This window comes from Nothobranchius furzeri, chromosome 10 (genome assembly GCF_043380555.1).
Source record: "Nothobranchius furzeri strain GRZ-AD chromosome 10, NfurGRZ-RIMD1, whole genome shotgun sequence".
Lineage (NCBI taxonomy): Eukaryota > Metazoa > Chordata > Actinopteri > Cyprinodontiformes > Nothobranchiidae > Nothobranchius > Nothobranchius furzeri.
The window spans coordinates 46,140,791-46,161,086 of NC_091750.1; the positions used below are offsets into that span (position 1 = coordinate 46,140,791).

Consider the following 20,296-nt stretch of genomic DNA (forward strand, 5'->3'; position numbering starts at 1 on the left):
CTCCTTCAGGATCTTATTATTTTAGGAGACAAACTGGAGAAAAGGAGTTAGTTTGGATGGGACGAGGCAGGCTCTTGTTCTGTCTGGTGGATTTGCAGAAACAGCACTGGAATCACTGGGTTTCCGGTTGTTTTTCTACCCCCAGCCAGTCGCGCTCTCTCCTCCTCTTTTCCTTCATTCCAGTCTCCCCCCTTCCACCGCCTGTTCTGGAGCCCAGACCTCCACGCAGTCCCACGCACACTCCTTCTATCCTAAATAATCTGAGTGACGGGAGACCGGGTTGTTGCAGAGATTTTTTAAAAGAGGGAGGGAAGTAAGGTTATTGGAGGAGAACAGTTGTCATCTGGTTCTCTCCCAGTTTAGGAATTACTGACCTCTTATATGCCTTTCTTTTTTATTTTTTTGTACATGTTCCCATACTTGGAGCTAACGGGAAAGCCTCTCTGCCTTCCTGAATGCTCCCAGTGTATACACCGTTTCCTGTGCAGAGAGCCCGGGCTCAAAAACAAAAACAGACCAGCTCTGAAGGAAGAGGAAAGTGGGAGGTGACTTGTGAGGGCCAGAAGGGCACAGATGGGAAATGGGAGGGGGGGCAGCAGACCCAACAAGATGGACAGCACGTGCTTGTCATTGCAGCGTTTCATGCCTTTATCCTCACAATTGATTAGAAAAAATCTAATTCAGTAACACAAGGTGTCAATTATGAAAGGCAAATAACGCCCCCTCCCCTCAGCGTTCTGACTACATCTTAATGCCATCCCTCCATAGCAATGTCATGTCTGATAAGTACTGTGTAATATTCTGGGATATTCACCTCATCTGCAGCCTTCCAACTGTGTCATTGAAGGAAAATGAAATCCCAAACTCCTCAAATTTTGCTTCAGGATTTTACAGCCAAGAATAACGGAACTTGTCATGACCTGATGTAATTAGTAATCAAGTTACTGCTGCCAGGGGCGCAGATAGGATTTTCAAACTGGGGGGACAAAGTTCCAAAGTATCCTCCCCCAAACACACACACACACACACACACACACACACACACACACACACACACACACACACACACACACACACACACACACACACACACACCTTAACTAGAGCGCAGTTTGTGTAATTTCCTCCAATGGTTTACGTAAAAACTAACACTTTTATACACGTGTTTGAAGCCGTTATGCAGTGGAACGCTGGCAACAAAGCTCTGCCTGATCAACACTATAAATGATAAATGATACGCACTTGTATAGCGCCTCTCAGAGTAAGGACTCCAAGGCGCTTTACACGACAGTGTATCGTTCACCCATTCACACACACATTCACACACTGATGGTGATGAGCTACGATGTAGCCACAGCTGCCCTGGGGCGCACTGACAGAGGCGCCCCACTATTTAATTCAGTCATTTGTTATTCTTCCAATCAATTACTAACCAAAACCTCATGCTTTATGCAAAACATTAAATGATTTTCAGCGTACCAATCTTTACAGAAAACATAAAACCCCTAAAAAACTGCACATAAAATATAAGAAGAAACAATATTCTTTTATCACAGAGCAGTAGCTCCCAAACTTTTCAGCCTCTGACCAACAGATGTTCCTTCGTATTTTTACGATATTTAGAAATTTTCATTATATTTGGAAAGTTTTTATTTCTATATAAATATATAAATCTCTTTTTAAAATTATATTTTACCTTTTTTATGATTATGTGACACACTTTGACTTCCATACATAACGCATCGGCATCTGCCCCTTTTTACAGGTATTTTTTTACATTGTCAATACGTTTGTCACATTAGCTGTGTTTTTACCATCATTTCTACATCCGTCCCATCCCAAAGAAGGTTAAACCGACATCAAACCCAATGTTTGGAGCTTGTAAACTCCACACACCTCTCGTGCAGCACCAGCTGTGCTGCAGCAGCGTCAATCGTCTCGGCTGGATGAGTGAATATCTTCATCAGAGTCAATATTCTGCTTCATGATCAGAGTCAGTCATTACCAGACAAAGTGATCAGTCAACAAAGACCAGACCTGCGCATCTCCTTCTCTCCCCGACAGGGAGCCTCTCAGTGGGAGACGTTTTTCAAACTCTAAAAACTTCCAAACTTTGTTCAGCCTGAAGGTTGCACATCTTCACTATCTTCTTATGTAAAGTAGTAACTTCATGAGGGATCATATTTGTAGATGATCCTGTTAAAGTCAGCAATGAGGCTTGGGTGCTTATAAGTCCCAACACTGACAACAATGTACTGAAACTAGAACCAACATCGTTGTCGTCTTCCTCCGCTTATCCGGGTTGGGGTCGCGGAGGCAGCATCCCAACTAGGGAGCTCCAGACCATCCTCTCCCCAGCCACCTCCACCAGCTCCTCCGGCAGGACCCCAAGGCGTTCCCGGACCAGATTGGGGATGTAACCTCTCCAACGTGTCCTGGGTCGACCCGGGGGTCTCCTGCCGGCAGGACATGTCCGAAACACCTCCCCAGGGAGGCGTCCAGGAGGCATCCTGACCAGATGCCCAAACCACCTCAACTGACTCCTTTCGATCCGGAGGAGCAGCGGTTCTACTCCGAGTCCCTCCCGAATGTCCGAGCTCCTCACCCTATCTCTAAGGCTAAGCCCAGCCACCCTACTGAGGAAACTCATTTCGGCCGCTTGTATCCGCAGTCTCGTTCTTTCGGTCATTACCCAAAGCTCATGACCATAGGTGAGGACAAGGACGTAGATCGGCCGGTAAATCGAGAGCCTGGCTTTCTGGCTCTCTTCACCACGACAGATCGGCTCAGCGTCCACGTCACTGCAGACGCTGAACCAATCCGCCTGTCGATCTCCCGATCCCTCCTACCCTCACTCATGAACAAGACCCCGAGAAACTTAAACTCCTCCACTTGAGGTAGGACCTCTCCCCCGACCCGGAGTAGGCAAGCCGCCCTTTTCCGGTCGAGAACCATGGTCTCAGATTTGAAGGTGCTGATTCTCATCCCAGCCGCTTCACACTCGGCCGTGAACCTACCCAGCAAGAGCTGAAGGTCAGAGCTGGATGAAGCTAGGAGGACCACATCATCCACAAAATGCAGAGACGAGATTCTCCTGCCACCAAACTCGACACACTCCACACCACGGCTGCGCCTAGAAATTCTGTCCATAAAGGTAATGAACAGAACCGGTGACAAAGGGCAGCCCTGGTGGAAACCAACACTCACCGGGAACAGGTCCCACTTACTACCGGCTATGCGGACCAAACTCACGCTCCTCTGGTAAAGGGACTGAATGGCCCTTAACAGAAAGTCTCCAAACATATACAGGTGCTGGCCAGTAAATTAGAATATCATCAAAAGGTTGAAAATATTTCAGTAATTCCATTCAAAACGTGAAACTTGTACATTATATTCATGCAATGCACACAGACCAATGTATTTCCAATGTTCATTACATTTAAATTTGATATTCATAAGTGACAACTAATGAAAACTCCAAATTTGGTATCTCAAAAAATTAGAATATTCTGAAAAGGCTGAATATAGAAGACACCTGCTGCCACTCTAATCAGCTGATTTACTCAAAACACCTGCAAAGGCCTTTAAAAGGTCCCTCAGTCTTGTTTTGAAGGCACCACAATCATGGGGAAGACTTCTGACTTAACAGCTGTCCAAAAGACAATCATTGACACCTTGCACAAGGAGGGCAAGACACAAAAGGTGATTGCTAAAGAAGCTGGCTGTTCGCAGAGCTCTGTGTGCAAGCACATTAACAGACAGGCGAAGGGACGGAAAAAATGTGGTAGAAAAAAGTGTACAAGCTCTAGGGATAACCGCACCCTGCAGAGAATTGTGACGACAAACCCATTCAAAAATGTGGGGGAGATCCACAAAGAGTGGACTGCAGCTGGAGTCAGCGCTTCAAGAACCACCACGAGGAGACTCATGAAAGACATGGGATTCAGGTGTCGCATTTCGTGTGTCAAGCCACTCTTGAACATGAAACAGCGCAAGAAGCGTCTCGCCTGGGCCAAGGACAAAAAGGACTGGACTGATGCTGAGTGGTCCAAAGTTATGTTTTCTGATGAAAGCAAGTTCTGCATTTCCTTTGGAAATCAAGGACCCAGAGTCTGGAGGAAGAGCGGAGAAGCACATAATCCACGTTGCATGAGGTCCAGTGTAAAGTTTCCACCGTCAGTGATGGTGTGGGGTGCCATGTCATCTGCCGGTGTTGGCCCACTCTGTTTCCTGAGGTCCAGCCGTCTACCAGGAAGTTTTAGAGCACTTCATGCTTCCTGCTGCTGACCAACTTTATGGGGATGCAGACTTCACCTTTCAACAGGACTTGGCACCTGCACACAGTGCCAAAACCACCAGCACCTGGTTCAAGGACCATGGTATCCCTGTCCTTGATTGGCCAGCAAACTCGCCTGACCTTAACCCCATAGAAAATCTATGGGGTATTGTGAAGCGGAGGATGCAATACGCTAGACCCAACAATGCAGAGGAGCTGAAGACGACTATCAGAGCAACCTGGGCTCTCATAACACCTGAGCAGTGCCACAGACTGATCGAGTCCATGCCACGCCGCATTACTGCAGTTATTGAGGCAAAAGGAGCCCCGACTAAGTATTGAGTGCTATACATGCACATTCTTTTCATGTTCATTCTTTTCAGTTGGCCAACATTAGAGAAACAAACATTTTTTCATTGGCCTTTAGAATATTCTAATTTTCTGAGATACCAGATTTAATGTTTTCATTGGTTGTCACCTATAAATATCAAAATTAAACGTAATAAACATCGGAAATACATTGGTCTGTGTGCATTGCATGAATATAATGTACAAGTTTCACGTTTTGAATGGAATTACTGAAATATTTTCAACCTTTTGATGATATTCTAATTTACTGGCCAGCACCTGTATGTATATATATATATATATATATATATATATATATATATATATATATATATATATATATATATATATATATATATATATAAGTCCCAAAATGAAAATACCATTTGAAGTCACGGACAACAAAAGACGTATGAACCTAGAAAACTGCGACTGGTGTTTAGCTCTATAGTTTGTCCAGCATTGCGGGTTTGAGTTCCATCAGCAGTGTCTCAGAGGAGACACAAGAGGGGAGGGGTGAGTGTTCCATGTTCGCGTTCAAAACCTAGCATGTTCAGTAGATTTGCAGCTTTAATAATAAAACACTGCATCTGAATATTTGCTTATAGGAAAGACAGAATGAGTACACACAATTTGTTATTGTTATACTTAATATTACTGACCACGTGACCTCCATGAAACAATGAGAGGTTAGAGGTTTATTGCTCTGAATCACGGCTTTGTTCTGCCGACAGGAACACGATTTCTTCGTCACAAGTTAGAATACTGATGTTTAACTGGAAGTTAGCACATCCTCTACGTTAAATGTCAGATGACTCAGACAGAAAATTGACTCCAAGAAGGAGAAGTTCCATCTCACGCAAAAAAAATAAATAAAACATTTTTACCCTTCCACATTGTTAATGGGGTCAGATGGGCCTCAGGTGCTTTTAATTATTTTTTTTTACGAGTGCACCACTTCACCTTTGCCAAGAGCTAAACTATCAACCATGTTTATACACCCCCGTCATGGAGGGGACAGTGGAAGGATCACATTTCAAACTAAAACAACTCAATGCATGTGGAGCAGCATTGGCATGAATCAAACAACAATGTGCTGATAGTAAACAAACGTGCATGCTCTCAGTGCAGATGATGGTGCTGCTGCTTTTGTGCTACCAGTGTTTTGTGAATGTCACATGGTAGACAGATGACCATGGCCTACCCTCGGCAGGACAAAGGTTTCTTTCTGCACCAGAGGAAGAGGACATGACATCATTCGGTTCACACAAAGCCTCAGACATCCCGCTCTTCCTTTTCACTGTTAATTAAGAAAAAAGGAAAGAAGTAAATAAGACGTATCATTGTGAGTGAAGAATAGGGTTATTCTGGTCTTTACTCGTGCTGCTTCAGCCCAACATGTCCTAGAGTGATGCAATGTTTATATTTGAAATCTGCAGGATGATGAAGCTCAGTTAGATGTGAATTTGAGTGTGGAGAAAAATGTGATTACTTTAGTTCATGTCAATATTCATATTAGGGATGGACAATATATCGGCATCGTTATCGGTATCGGCCGATGCTAGTCATTTTTTAACATATCGGTATCGGTTCGATAAATAAAACCTGGTAGATATTAACAACCGATATTTTTTTCTATCTTGTCTCCATTTGTTTGCCTGTTTCAGTGGGAGAGGGGGGTGATGTGTAATTGTTTAGTCATGTGAACAGCGAATGAAATAATCTCAGAACCGTAAATGTGTGTGTGTTGTGTGTACATAACAACATAAATTCAGCTTTAATCATTTTCCTTCTACAAAAAATCTTCTGATTTCAGAAGCATTAATGTCAGTATATTGGTATCGGCAAATATCGGTTGTCGGCCATAACAGTGATCTTTATATCGGATATCAGTATCGGCCCAAAAATTTCAAATCGGTGCATCACTAATTCACATGTCAACTAAACATGACTAATTTCAAAAGAAGCTGTAAAAACAAGGAAAGCTTTGCTTTTACCACCTATAGGGAGCCTAAGTCACGCCCATCTACTTCTGGACCATGGGTCCCCTGAAGAATGAAAACATTAAGTCAATAATTTCTAATCCCGTTTCTTTTGTGCCATGGATTTCACACGGACATTTCACAGGATGTCCGTGAATTTTAAAGACAGATTTTGATGACGTTTCGAACGGATGGAAACGTTATTTTAGGTTTTGTGTGAAAATATGTCCAGGACCACAAATGAGCATCACTAAATTAACGTAATGGAACCAGAAAGGGTGTTGCAACACATTCTCACACCCGAAGCGTCAGAGAGAGGACAGTCTGTGGTGACGTCATAACATACAGATGTTTGATGTGTATGCTAATTACGAACTTTTACAAGCTGATAAATCTCATTACATTGAATGATTTATATATATGATAATCAGTAATGTTTGACATGACAAGGCAATCATCACCTACACTCAGACACAAGGTTCATTAGAGAGATAAATTAAAGTTAAGTTAAACTCGTGACACATAGATATTTCCTTACCCCAAATCAGAGCATCTGGTATCTGAAAGAAGGTGTGATGTTCTGAGGTTCTTGGTAATATCCCTTAACATGGCACCTTCCGATTGGACAAGAATTCATAATATGACAATATTGAAACAGAGCTCACTTCTCGGTGAGATAGTTCTAGAGAACGCTACGGAACGGCCGTCCAGAGCAAAACCTCTTTAACCTAGAGCATTTTCGACAAGCTGTCAAAACCCTGCTAAAAGCTGCCAACCGCTGACACAGCAAACGGTTCCTGCAGAACAAAGCTGATACAGTTCCGACTCCCTAAGAGTCCTTCTAGATGCAAATGATTCCATCTATCTGTTGTGACCCGGAAACATCTCTGGACTGGAGAGTCGGTGCTGCGGTTAATCTACTGAGCATCGGTGCCCAGAGGTCATCCAACCTTCCTGACCTCTGGATCCACGAAGAGGGTCTTCCAAAGGGTGAGGTAGACACAGCATGAATCGTGTTTGATGTGGCTTTGATTAGAATCAACTTCCTAGTTAATGCAAACCAAATTCTCTTTTTTACACCCAGTACTCAGTTCTTCTATATACGAAGGTTCTGATAACCTCACATTCACACATAGCCACCATACATCACATCCCATCCACCTAGATCCATCCATCACAGTAGTCTTAGTTAACTTGTCATGTTTATAATTGTTTGGAAAATAAATTCTTACTTTTTATAAACTTGACTCTCTTCTTGAATTAATGTGGTGTCCTACAATCCCCGAGTAAACAAAGAATTCTAAATCTTCTGGTTAAAACATTCAAAGACCAATCAGACCGGATTTCCATATTTATATGGAAATTCACATCACATTGGTCAAAGTGTAGAGTAGTATATTAAGCTTAAAAAGCACTCAAATACATACAATAATTACCCCACTACATTTGTGATTTCTCGTAAAAAAAGGAAAAAAAAACATTCTGATTCTGATTCAACAAAAATGTTTTATTAGTTCAGTGTTTTGTTTGTTAGTTGTTTTATTTAAGTTTGGATTATATTTAAAAGGGTATAACAGCTCAAATGTGCTGTAGTTGACTCATTTGGGTTAAAGTCCTGAAAATGAAAGATCAAAGCTTTGTTCTGATCAAATCCATCTTTAGATCATCCATCATAACACAACAGTGGCATCACAGCTAGATGGGACTTAAGTAAGTCCTGATGTATAAAACCTTCACTTGGCAGTAAAGCTAAAGTCATTTCAGATCTGATTTGGTTTCAAAGAGCTAAAGAAGTTTTGTTTTTAACAGATCAGATTAATATACTGCCCCCTGCTGGTGAGAAGCATGAACTACTGAGGGGGACTTTTACTCTGAAACCATCTAGCTCATTTTCCTCCTGTCCTTCAGCAGCAAACTGAGATTGGTCAGTTCTAGAACAAAAGAAGCAGGAACAACAGGCCGGATAATAAGTACAAGAGAAACGGATCAACAGCGCTGCAGTCTTCTAATACCCGTACATTTGTGATTTCAATTCAATTCAAATTCAAAAATACTTCAATAATCCCAGAGGGAAATTCAATTGTTTCAGTACACACAATTCCAAGATCAGACACATACATAGACACATGACAAGAACTGGTGACTGTGGTCACGCGCAACACGAGTCACGCTACCGTTATAGATCAAGAGGGTTTATATGAGGATAGAGTCAGGGGGAGGGAGAAAAAAAGGCACTTCAGAGTTACCCCGACAGAGAGGATAGCTTTGCTATGAAAAAAAAACCCACCTCAGACAGATATGCACACAGACTTCAGACAATACACAACATAAGTATCCACTAGGTGGGGAGGTAGGGTTGGCACTCTCCTCACTTCAGAGCGTGCAGCCGCAAAAGCAGTGCTCATCACCTCCATTTGGACAGGGGAGGGAGATAAAGGGTTAGAGGGCATGTTGAATCCTAGATACGGTTCCACGGCCTTCATCGGTCACAGTCCCACCCAGGCTGGGATAGGGAGAGAGTTTCCATAGCGACAGCAGCATTCCACATTTCTTCTGAGGGGAGTTTTCACTTCAGCCTCACAGGCTTCAAGGGCACCAGATTCAGACAACAAGAATTGTTTTGGGTACAGACAGAGATAATTTCCTCTCTGCCTTAGAGTTCTGTCGGTCTTCAACCCCTCCTGGTCCAATTATGGCATTATCAAACTATTCCAATCCGTGCTGATCCGTCAACTCTCTCCTTGATCGAATCAACCTTCTGTCCCAGAGACTGAATCTCAGCCAAAGTTCCAAGCTTACGACTCATCGACAATTATATGAGTCTGAGTTTACAGCGTGATGCATTCCATCCCTGAGCTCCGGGATTAAGTCAATATTCCTCAAAAGCTTGTTAATTTTCCAGTATGCCAGGTAACCGCTCAGGCCAAACATCAGGAATCGTGACACCAAAACGACAAATACCCAGACATCTTCAGAATCCTCTACTGACAGTTGAGAGAGGCAGATCCAGTTCCACCATTTCCAGGAGTCCATGATATACCCAGCTGTCTCTGTCCCAGAGGGGCATCCAGGAGCCCCCTCTCATCGTTGGAAAGATTTTGTCAATCGCGTTGAGAGACCAACTGACCAGATCCATGTTTAATAATTTCCAGTTTACAGAAAAAAATGCAGAGAAGCGCAGAGCACAGGGGTAGACGGGACAGAGAGCCTTGGGAGGAGCAGGGAGGGAGAGGAGAAAAAAAGTGTCTGTACTCTTCAAGAGCCGGAAGAAGAAGCCTAAATAAAGTCTGGAACTATTCATTTCACTCGTATTTGAGAAACTGACTCGGTCATGAAATGAAAACACATCCACGAGTCAAAGTAGGAACAAACTTTTATTTTCTTTACTGGCTACTGCATTTCTAGAGTAGCTCAGCCCAGTGCAGTGGCTGTCCTCACAGACACCGCCGTCATGTACAGAAACCTTTGGCTACCATGGCACACCGTCCTCACACATACACAACAAGTCATGTGACAGACGTTAGTAGTCTTAAAAATATATACGCTTTTGAAATAAACTTAAATTATTCAACTAAGTTGATATGTGCAACATTTATGAGTAACATGCAAACATAAAAGCAAAGATTTTGCTAGTTACTTTTTTGTGGCTACACAAAAATCTAAAGAGGAAAATCTGTAAACCGCCACCGAAATAAACCAAAATAAAACCCCACAAATGAAATAAAACAAGCTAATAAGGCCTTCAAATAAAATAAAGAGAATTTAATGATCTATGTTCACATGTTTGATGTCGTTTAACATCCTTTGAGCTATAAGTAAATAATTTCTATTAGCCCATATATTTTAGGCTAACTGAAATAATTGATGTAACAATTAGAGTCTGGAGAGCTCAAGCATGTCTGACTCTTTCATATCACAGCAAACACCCTGTACTAACAGACAAAACCTCTTTTCACTGGAGTAAACTATCGCTGAAGGAGTATTTGATCCCAAGTATGGAAAAATAAAGAAAACTTTCTTGGAAATGAACTTTTTATTTCCAAGAATGAGAAGCAAAAAGAAGAGAATTTGGCCCGGAGGAGTCTAGATGGGTAACAACGTTGTGTTGTCCTTCAGGGAAAACCTTCATCCTGGCACTTGGATTTATTCCCAACATCCCAGTGGCAAACACTCACTGCTGTTTTGGCAACAAAACCGAGACGTAATTGGTATAAACCATGGTCATAATGTTCTGGTTCTACCCGCCGCCCAGACCCAAACAGCCAGTCAAATACAGACACGGGTTTATTAATCCGGGTTCGACGGCTGAAAATGCATCATCAAAACAACTTAAATTCCTGGAAAATTCCAGTCAAACACTCTTTGTGTAAAAAAAAACAAAACAAAACAAAAAGTTGAAACCCTTTTTCTCCTACAGGTTATCAGGAAGTGAACGTAGCATCATATGCTTGAATGTTCCTACAGACGGTGCAGGGAGTTTGATATGTCCTCAGTGGCCTTGACTTCAGTATTACCACCAGGTCAAAGGAGCATTTGCTCTTCGAGACCCTGGCTCTATGGGTCACCAATTTCCACGGTAACGTTCACATAAAGAGGCATCCTGTCAAGCGCCAAAGTCTTATACGAGCAGCTGTTGAGCCCGTCCTTCTTCCAGATCTGTGGCACCTTTCTTAACAGATTCATCCTATGAAGGAAAGACAACACCAAAAAAATCAGCAAAATTCAAGAAACGATTAAGTCAAACGCTGATTGTTTTCAAATTGTAAATCTTCCTCTTTGTTTTGGCGCTAAATTATTAATAATAGGCACACGTGCATTTAGTGTAGATTTGTTCTAAGCAGCAACTTTCTTCAGCTCTAATGAGCATAAAAAATCTTGCTGATAGTCGTGAGAATTACAGCTCACTAAACCGCTTCTTCTGGCTCTCCTAAATGGATCTTGGTTTAATTCTATGGATGTGTCATGAATGATCCAGCTCAGATTATAAGAGTGTCTGCCGGTGCAGCAGGGAGTCTCCTAACACACTGTACCACTCATGAAAAAAGATTTCTTCCTAATAGGCAAGAGTCTTTGGGGAAAAGGACAGTTTCTTTTCTCCTGCGACAGTTTTCGAGTGGGAAGCTGCAACTGTGTCACAGGAAAAAACTTTTCCCAAAGACTCTTGCCTATTAAGAAGAAATCTTTTTTTATTTTAAGGCTAAATGAACTTCATAAACACACACTGTACCACTGCATTGTTCTTTCATGATTGTATGGTATAAAAGTGTATTTGATTACATCTGGCTGAATGGGGGAACAGCTGAGAATAAACAGCAGCTCTCCAACAGGAACAGACTCATTAGTTAAGACAAAAAGACAATTTTCTTTTTCCCTCCGAGTCCAAGAATAACCTCGTCAATCATTCCTATTTTAATCTGCCATTTAGGAGGTTGTTTTACTGTAACTTTATACTGCAGTCCAAATGATATGCTAATTGTTTTTAGGCAGCATTTGTGAAAACATGTCAGACAGTACCAACACAAAACTTTAAATCGACAGACATGCTGACTGGGCCGTTTCTCCTCAAACTTGCAAATATATTGCCATTAAAACATTCCTGAAAACCAAAAATAGGTTTTGTGCTGAAAATCTGCACACACATTTATTTTTTTTCAACGATAAATTAGCGATCGTCACTGACTGGCTGCTTGCTGTTCGCGTTCCTTAGAGCATTTTGATTGATCTGGCCTGGGAAGCATAAAGGTAAGGCATGTAGCTTAAACATTCTTCTATAGGGAGCCTAAGTCTCCTCCCTTTCTGGTCGGCTCACGGGTTCCTGGAAGAACACAAAAATGAATGCAAGCTAACGGGGCTAAAAACGCTATTTTCTAATCCGCTTAGCCTTACGCCCTGGATCACACACATGTTGTACTGCAATTTAAATGAAAAGTAATGATGGCCGTTTCGACCATGTCTGTAACGTACTTTGATATTTATCAGCTTGTAAAAGTTCGAAATTAGCATGACTACACACCAGGCACGGTATGTCACCACAGAATCTCCTCCCCCTAGCGTAGCTGCTGCTTACCACATGACCAGATTTATGGTGGTTCTTTCCTCCTGAAGGAAGGATTAGAAGTTCGCTGAACTTAGTCATTTTCCTTGTTTTCTTCTCTCGGTCCGGTTCGATGACGTCACTTTGGTGATGTGCATTTGTGGTCCTGCACTTATTTTTGCACCAAACCTAAAATAACGTTTTCCTTCGTTCAAAAATAAGCACGTTCTTGATATCACAATTTGACTTTAAAATTCATGGACATCATATGTGAAATCCATAGCACATAATTAGAATATAGCGTTTTTAGCCCCATTGACTTGCGTTCATTTTTTCGTTCTTCCGGGGACCCGTGGTCCGGAAGTAGATGAGCGTGACTTAGACTCCCTCTGTGACTCTTTGACCTTGTTCTATGATAAAGTAAGGAAATTTTTCATCATTTATTTTTTCCTTAAGTCCGACCCCTGGCCTCCACAGCAATTTATGCGAGCCTAGAGCATTGACAAATAGAGCTGCGTATCCACAAGAGTGAAATGTCAATCAACAACAACGCGCTCCATGTACCCAGCATGCACTGCGGGGTGATGCGCTGACGTAGTCCGCTTAGCACACCAACCTAGCTTGAATGTTTGTTTGACCTGCACTGAATTAATACCAGTCTATAAACTCATTTGAGTAAAGTTTTAAGTAACTTCCCACAGTTTCAACTGTAATCTGATTACAGGTACTCGTTGCAAATACAAGTGGTTTAAGGCCACATTTGTGTCTTCACTATATCAATATTATGCTTAACCATATTTAAAGGACAGTGTAAAATATGCAACTGTCAGAGGTCACTAAAGTACCCACTACATCTATAATATAGATACATATCTGCAGCATACGAGGACATTGTCCTCAAACGTCCTGCCTGAGACGTTCACGTCTGCCAGATTGGCTTTAGCTTCGACGTTTTCGTAAACACCGATTTAGGCATAATTTTTTTCCCCAGTTACACTCATGGATGGTGTTTGCATTGGACGAGGTTTGAAAGCTAGATATTTCATTGTGCTGTTAGGTTTGAGGCTGATGCAGAGCACACACTGGTCTGTTTGGAGAAAAGTACCATGACGAAGGTTTCTGTCTGACCTGTTTATTGAATTAGGAAAGCAGCTGCTACAACACCATCACAAAGCAGTACAAACGTCCAGATTTTAGACATAAGACCAGCAGCAGTACTGACCTGTCCATGTTTATCTGATTGCCGCTGTCCCGTTTGTGAAACACCATGGTGTAGCGTGCTACAGCAGCAGGGGGTCGCACAATCTTCATTTTATTCAGCTCAACTCTGGAACGGCCATGTGTGAAAAGAAATAAATTACATTAAATTTGTTTTCACATCACAAAGCTCTGTCCTACATTCTATGTCTCACCTGATGCGCAGGTCATCGTCTTCCCCGCCCCACCCCCAGTAGTTGTTTGAGAATCCGTTGACTTTAAGAAAATGGTCTCGGGTCATGGCAGTGACTCCACCAAAGTAGCCTTTGTAACGCAGCCTGTGGAGGGAATGGAGGACGGCCGCCTCTGCTTAATGAATCTATCTTCAGCATTGAAGGACTACTCTCGTGGGTGTATACTTACTTGTATCCTGTGGCGTTTCGTCCAACCACCAAGTGTTTAGGCTGCTCGTCACAGACGTACAAATTGTGATCATTTTCAGGAACTAGATCCACGTCGTGGAAGATGAAACAGTCCCAGCTGTAGTCCTTTAGTGCCTCCAAATACCCAACGTTAAGCAACTTTGCTCGATTAAACGTTGCGTCACCAGCCTAAACACAGGGTAAAAGGTGCAGATTCAAAATATTGTGTCTTCCTGAAAGTTCAACATAGATTTTAATTATTCTCTTGTACCATTCTGTTACTATGCTTTATTTACAATGGAGAAAGTATTCTGCAATGTATGAAAATTTGAATTCATTCAGGCACAAAGCAGGAAATCTGTCAAAAGCAACTAAAACAATATTCTTGTCACTGAATGTTGAATAAAGAGACATTTGTATTGCTTTATGCTAAGCAGGTGAGTCTGAAGGAGGTATGTGTTTAAAGGTCACGTGCAGTGCTCTCCAGTAGGAATGAAATCAGTCATTTTCTAGAGAAAAATGCTCAGATGCTCCTGTTTGAGGATGTAGAAACCAGTCAGAGGAGAATGTGGCAGAAGATGACTTATTCCCTCAAATTTGAGCATCTCACCTTTGACTGGATAACAGCAACACAACTCTACCACTGATGCTTTATCTCCACAAAAAACACAAGCCTGGAGGAATTCTGTGTGTGTGTGTGTGTGTTGGGGGGGGGGGGGGGGGCGCTAATGCTAACAGTTAGCTTCTACTAGCTGTGGCACACTGCTCTACCCTGGATGCTAAACCAACAAGAACATTTTCAAACATAAGTATTTTCTCGGTTTCTCTGTGAACCTGCTCTTTAATTCTGACCAAATACCAAATCTGTGAAAAACCAGAATGCTGAAAAGTTTCATAAAAGACAAATAGAAGCAAAACTAACTTCCTGGCTATAAATATGTTTACATAAACCTGTGTAAAATATATTCAAATGACATGAGTCAAGCCAAAGGGCAAGGAGCATTTGCTTCCCCTGTCTAGAAGTCTCTCAAGTTCATATCTTATGACTAGTATTTGCATGTTGGTGTAGTCTAACCACTAAAATAGATTTAAGCTGATTTGCATTTAGCATTGAAATTTTCACCTAGTTTGTTTCAAAGTCTCCAACAGAAACCTTGAACACACCGTGTTGTTTTAGCCAACGGTGACGATGATGAAATGATGTCATCAATTTTCCTTTTTCTCATGATAAAAACACCCTGAAGAGCTAAAAATAGCTCTTTGGTGGCTAAAACAAGACGAGATGTGTGAGTTTTCATTACTTGGATGAAAATTCTGCTCAAAATGCACGTGTCTGCTGCGCCCTGTTCAGTCATGCCCATCCCTAGCATGCAGCAGCAGCAGCGCTCATTCTGCACGGCAGACTTGTGTGCAGAGATGATCCTGCCCTGTCGTGGGAACGTGCATCGCTTAACAAAACCGCTTATTGAGGAAGTAGTGTTAGAAACATGAGCTATGAGGCTACCTTTAAATATATTTGTAATTTTAACACGTTCCTATCCGTGTGCTTCCTGAAAAAGTGATGTTTTGGGCCAGATAAATAAAAAGTAATTATGTATTTTATTTATTTATCTGAACATGTTTTAGAATAATCAAATATTCTTTCACCTCCTGGTTTCCAATTACAGGTCACATTCCAGCTTTTTTATCAACCAGCGTAACAGTTGAGGCTAGGGGTCTTCATTCCGGTCCTTGAGGGCTGGTATTGAGCATGCTTTAGTTTTAACTCTGTTTCAACACACCCGATTTCAATCAACAGCTGATTAACAGGCAGAGCTGCTGCACAGGTGCTTCAACTATTGAATGAAGTGCGTTGGAGCAGAGAAACCACTAAAATGTGCTGGATACCGGCCCTCCAGGACTGGAGTCGAATATCCCTGTTTTAGGAGAGGGACAGAGACACAGAGAGAGACACAGAGAGAGAGAGAGAGAGAGAGAGAGAGAGAGAGAGAGAGAGAGAGAGAGGGACAGAGACACAGAGAGAGACACAGAGAGAGAGAGAGAGAGAGAGAGAGAGAGAGAGGGACAGAGACACAGAGAGAGACACAGAGAGAGAGAGAGAGAAAGAGAGAGAGAGAGAGAGAAAGAAAGAGAGAGAGAGAGAGAGAGAGAGAGAGAGAGGGACAGAGACACAGAGAGACACAGAGAGAGAGAGAGAGAGAGAGAGAGAGAGAGAGAGAAAGAGAGAGAGAGAGAGACACAGAGAGAGAGAGAGAGAGAAGGACAGAGACACAGAGAGAGACACAGAGAGAGAGAGAGAGAGAGAGAGAAAGAGAGAAAGAGAGAAAGAGAGAAAGAGAGAAAGAGAGAGAAAGAGAGAAAGAGAGAAAGAGAGAAAGAGAGAAAGAGAGAGAGAGAGAGAGAAAGAGAGAGAGAGAGAAAGAGAGAGAGAGAGAAAGAGAGAGAGAGAGAGAGAGAGAGAGAGAGAGAGAGAGAGAGAGAGAGAGAGAGAGAGAGAGATCACAATCATGTTTTACTACTAAATGGGACAATCTGCTGGAACTGTTCAGCGAAATTTGTTGGAACTGAATCACAGGAGACGTCCAGAGTTTGAAGCCTGTGTTCATCATGTGTTCATAAACAAACGGCATTTAATCTGCATTAACGAGCTGTTACCGCAGATAGGACTTTACTGTCGCCCGGATTAGGATGTTTTTCTGAAACCAGGTCTGTATAACCGACGTCACCCCGTCTTCGTTAGAAGCGTGTCTCCATCCACCTGCAGCCGCTGATCAAAGCTGACAGAAACGGGGATCTGTGCTACAACCTGATCCTTTCCAGTAGAAACACGTTTGCCGAATTTGTGCAATAATCCGATTTTTATTTTACATCCACAAAATTAATTTTAGAATTGATGTTTAAGAAAACGGGGAAAGCTTGCCAACAAATTAAAAGCCAGGATGGCTGCTTCCAGGCGACATTCAAGTGCGTCGCGTTGGAGACCGCTGCACTAGCTGATTGGCCGGATGTACGTTACCTCGTTCAAAAACATTTCGGCAGTAAGAAAACACAAATTTTATATCAAAACTGCTTTCCAAAACCTATGTGAAAGAACAGAATTGAGAAAGTGATGCAATATATTTTGGCCGAGTGGTAACGTCGCAGTACGATGACATTATTTGGAGGCGCAGGACCCCTAGTAGATCCGGAAACTACAGCACCAGAAAACTACACGCTGCCACTTTAGAAACTAATACCCTGTTTTAGTGGTACTCACTCCCGGGTCTGGCGGGCCGGTATCCAGCACCTTTTAGTTTTACCTCTGCCTCAACACACCTGATTTCAATCAGCAGTGATTAACAGGCTTCTGCAGAGCCTGATGAGCTGCTGCACAGAGGATTCAACCACTGAATTAGGTGTGCTGGAGCAGAGAAACAAGGAAAACACGATGGATACCGGTTCTCCAGCACCAGGAGTGAGAACCACTGCCCCATTTTATTGTTGTAAAACTAAAAACCTAAGATTTAGTTGACTAAAACACACTAAAACTAACAGGTTTAAAGACTTATTACAACTAGGACAGCCTCTAAAAACAACACTGCACACAAAGGTTTAAACTGCACATTTCAAACGGAAGCTCGATAAACCGGTTGAATGGGTTCTACAAGCAAAGGCTCCAAGCGTGCCGGAAATTTGTTCAACATTTAGGAGAAATACCTGATGGATGACATAAATGGCATAGTGCAGTTGCTGCCTCTGCAGAAAGGGGTGCAGGTGATGCAGGAGGTAGAGGAGGTGCCTCTCTCGGTTTCGATGTGGGATGAGGATCGCCACGCTCTCCCTCGCCGTACAGTCTGGGGGCTCGTACTCTCCTTCAGTCATTTCTTTGTTTTCATCCTCTACATCTTTGAACGTCAGTGAGGATCTGAAGGTCAGATTCACTGATCCCTCTGTAGAAATTTACCAAAAAAGCCCAAAGATACATTTTAATCAGATGTAGGGCACAAGACATTTTAATTCATGAGCATTCACATTTAACTAATTACCTGCTTAACTTCATACTTACGGAGTAATGGAGAAACTTTTGGACATTCACTGGTTTGTGTTGGAACATTTGAATGACTGGGAGCTGCAGTAAAAACACCAAGGTGTTCCCTCAAGTCGACTTCCCCGATCAGAGTTTGTGTGGTGGCCGAGTTAACGTGATTATTCTTTACAGTTTCACCAGGAAAAATAAACAACCATGCCAGCACAGACAGGACAAGTACGATTGGGAAATAGTACTTGCTTTTGCGCAAAACCTTGCTGACAATTGAACAGAAACCCATAATTATCTAAAGTTGCTCATGTGACAATAGTGGAGGTGAAGGCTTCTGTAGTTTAGGGATTTTATTCCAAGCAGGTTTTTCTGGCAAAAAGACAGAGAGCCACAGAGTCACTGATGAGTCGTCCCATGGTGGCGAAACATGCCGGCTCACTTCAGAATTAACTCTGGAACTTAGAAATCCATTCTCCGGTTATGAAGCCAAAAAGGTCTGCCACCTGTAAACAAAGTCAGAGAGTTAGTCGAGATAAATGTCCAGCATAAAACAAGTCTAACTACATAATCAACATGTGCTTTCATAACTCATCCTTATCTGCTTGTTTTACAAGTTTCTGGATTGAATTACCTTATCTGCTCATTTTCAAACTGAAGGAAATGCTGTTGACATTGCAGAGGTCTGCTATTGTAAAACCAGGTGTACCGAAGGAGGAAAGCAAGCAGGGCAGCAAGCCGTGAAGACAAGAACCAGGAAACACCTTTTAATGGATGATGGAAATTACTGTAGTCAGGCTCCCTGTTTACTAAAGGAGAACTGCTGTTTTACTGGAAGCCAGGGACTGGGTGGAAAGGGACCCTCAAACAAACAAGCGACCAGTTCTTACATTTTTGCAAAGGTTTGCCCAGGGTGGTGTTACAGTTCACCTCCACCCTACATGTGCAACTTTCTGATAACATAAATGGTGTATAAGAGGATCATGTAGCCACTAAACTAACAACATCAACTATAGAATTACAAAACCTGAAAACAGCTCTTTAAAAAAATATATTCTAAAATTATAAAAAGTTAACACTTAAATAAACTACCCATGATTTTATCAATACTTAATTTCACACCTGGTCACAATGAATGAATGTTATCTTCAGCTGACACTAACCTTTCCATGGCAAAGTTCACAAAACCTAACAAAAAAGATGGAAAACCACTGTAAGCTAGGGCTAATTCGATGTTTACACACAATTGGGACCAAATACACACCGCATTTATGCCCTTGTAGAAAAATAGACATCAATATTAAGTCACGGTTGTTGTTACTATAAAGAAAACGTCATTAAGACGAACCTTCACCTGCAGCTCATCTCCGGCATCTTTCGTGGACAAGCTAACGTTGATCGCGTAACCCAAACAAAAGTATTTATTTGTGTCGATATGAGAAGCAAAACGCTGATTTTACTTTAACAAAACCGTCTTTTTCGCCCTTTGATGTTACGGTAGCATTGATCAGATGTACCTGGGAGTTGCTAGCTAACGAATAAGGCGGATGTTACGACTAAATCACAATAAAGTGCTTTAAAAGTTACGATTTTAGCCCAACAAGGACCACACATAAAGATGTTCAAACACACGTTAACATTTAGATGTAGAAAACTAAGCATTTTACCAGAAAAACTAATGTAATGCCACTAGTTTGAATGTGACATCTTACCTCCACACACTTTAACCTCGCGAATCAGGAGCAAATTAACGTAAACGCACCAACTTCCGGTACGGAGTTTCACATTAAAATCTTTTTTTTATGTTATTTAAATTTTTATCTCTGAAAATGGCAGATTTATGGAAGCCAATTCCCACCTCTCAGATAAAAAAATACTTATCTCATAATTATGACTTGGTATGGGATTACTATTTCTCTTATAATTATGAGATAATTGAAATTTGTTTTATCTGAGTGGTGGGAATTCCTTCTAAGTAAAACATTGTCATAACGTATAATTAACACATTTTAATGTAAGAAA

At 41.9% G+C, this 20,296-nt stretch overlaps 1 protein-coding gene across 1 annotated transcript; it reads right to left on the minus strand.

Moving 5' to 3' along the window:
* Window positions 1-9,961: 9,961 nt before the first annotated feature.
* Window positions 9,962-20,037, minus strand: b4galt4 (UDP-Gal:betaGlcNAc beta 1,4- galactosyltransferase, polypeptide 4). The gene is made up of 7 exons (XM_015960800.2): window positions 19,987-20,037; window positions 18,305-18,780; window positions 17,956-18,188; window positions 14,261-14,448; window positions 14,053-14,175; window positions 13,863-13,967; window positions 9,962-11,290 (listed from the first exon to the last, which is right to left on the minus strand). Exons 2-7 carry the CDS (start codon window positions 18,564-18,566, stop codon window positions 11,161-11,163), a joined length of 1,041 nt encoding a protein of 346 aa, XP_015816286.1. The 5' UTR covers window positions 18,567-18,780; window positions 19,987-20,037; the 3' UTR covers window positions 9,962-11,160.
* Between the last annotated feature and the right edge of the window lie 259 nt (window positions 20,038-20,296).

Coding starts and splice junctions, on each gene's coding strand:
- b4galt4 (XM_015960800.2), bottom strand. CDS start 18,566: ATGGGTTTCTGTTCAATTGTCAGCAAGGTTTTGCGCAAAAGCAAGTAC. Junction 14,449..17,955: donor CCATTTATGTCATCCATCAG/GTATTTCTCCTA, acceptor CCCTGTGTTTAG/GCTGGTGACGCAACGTTTAA. Junction 14,176..14,260: donor CGAAACGCCACAGGATACAA/GTAAGTATACAC, acceptor TTCCCTCCACAG/GCTGCGTTACAAAGGCTACT.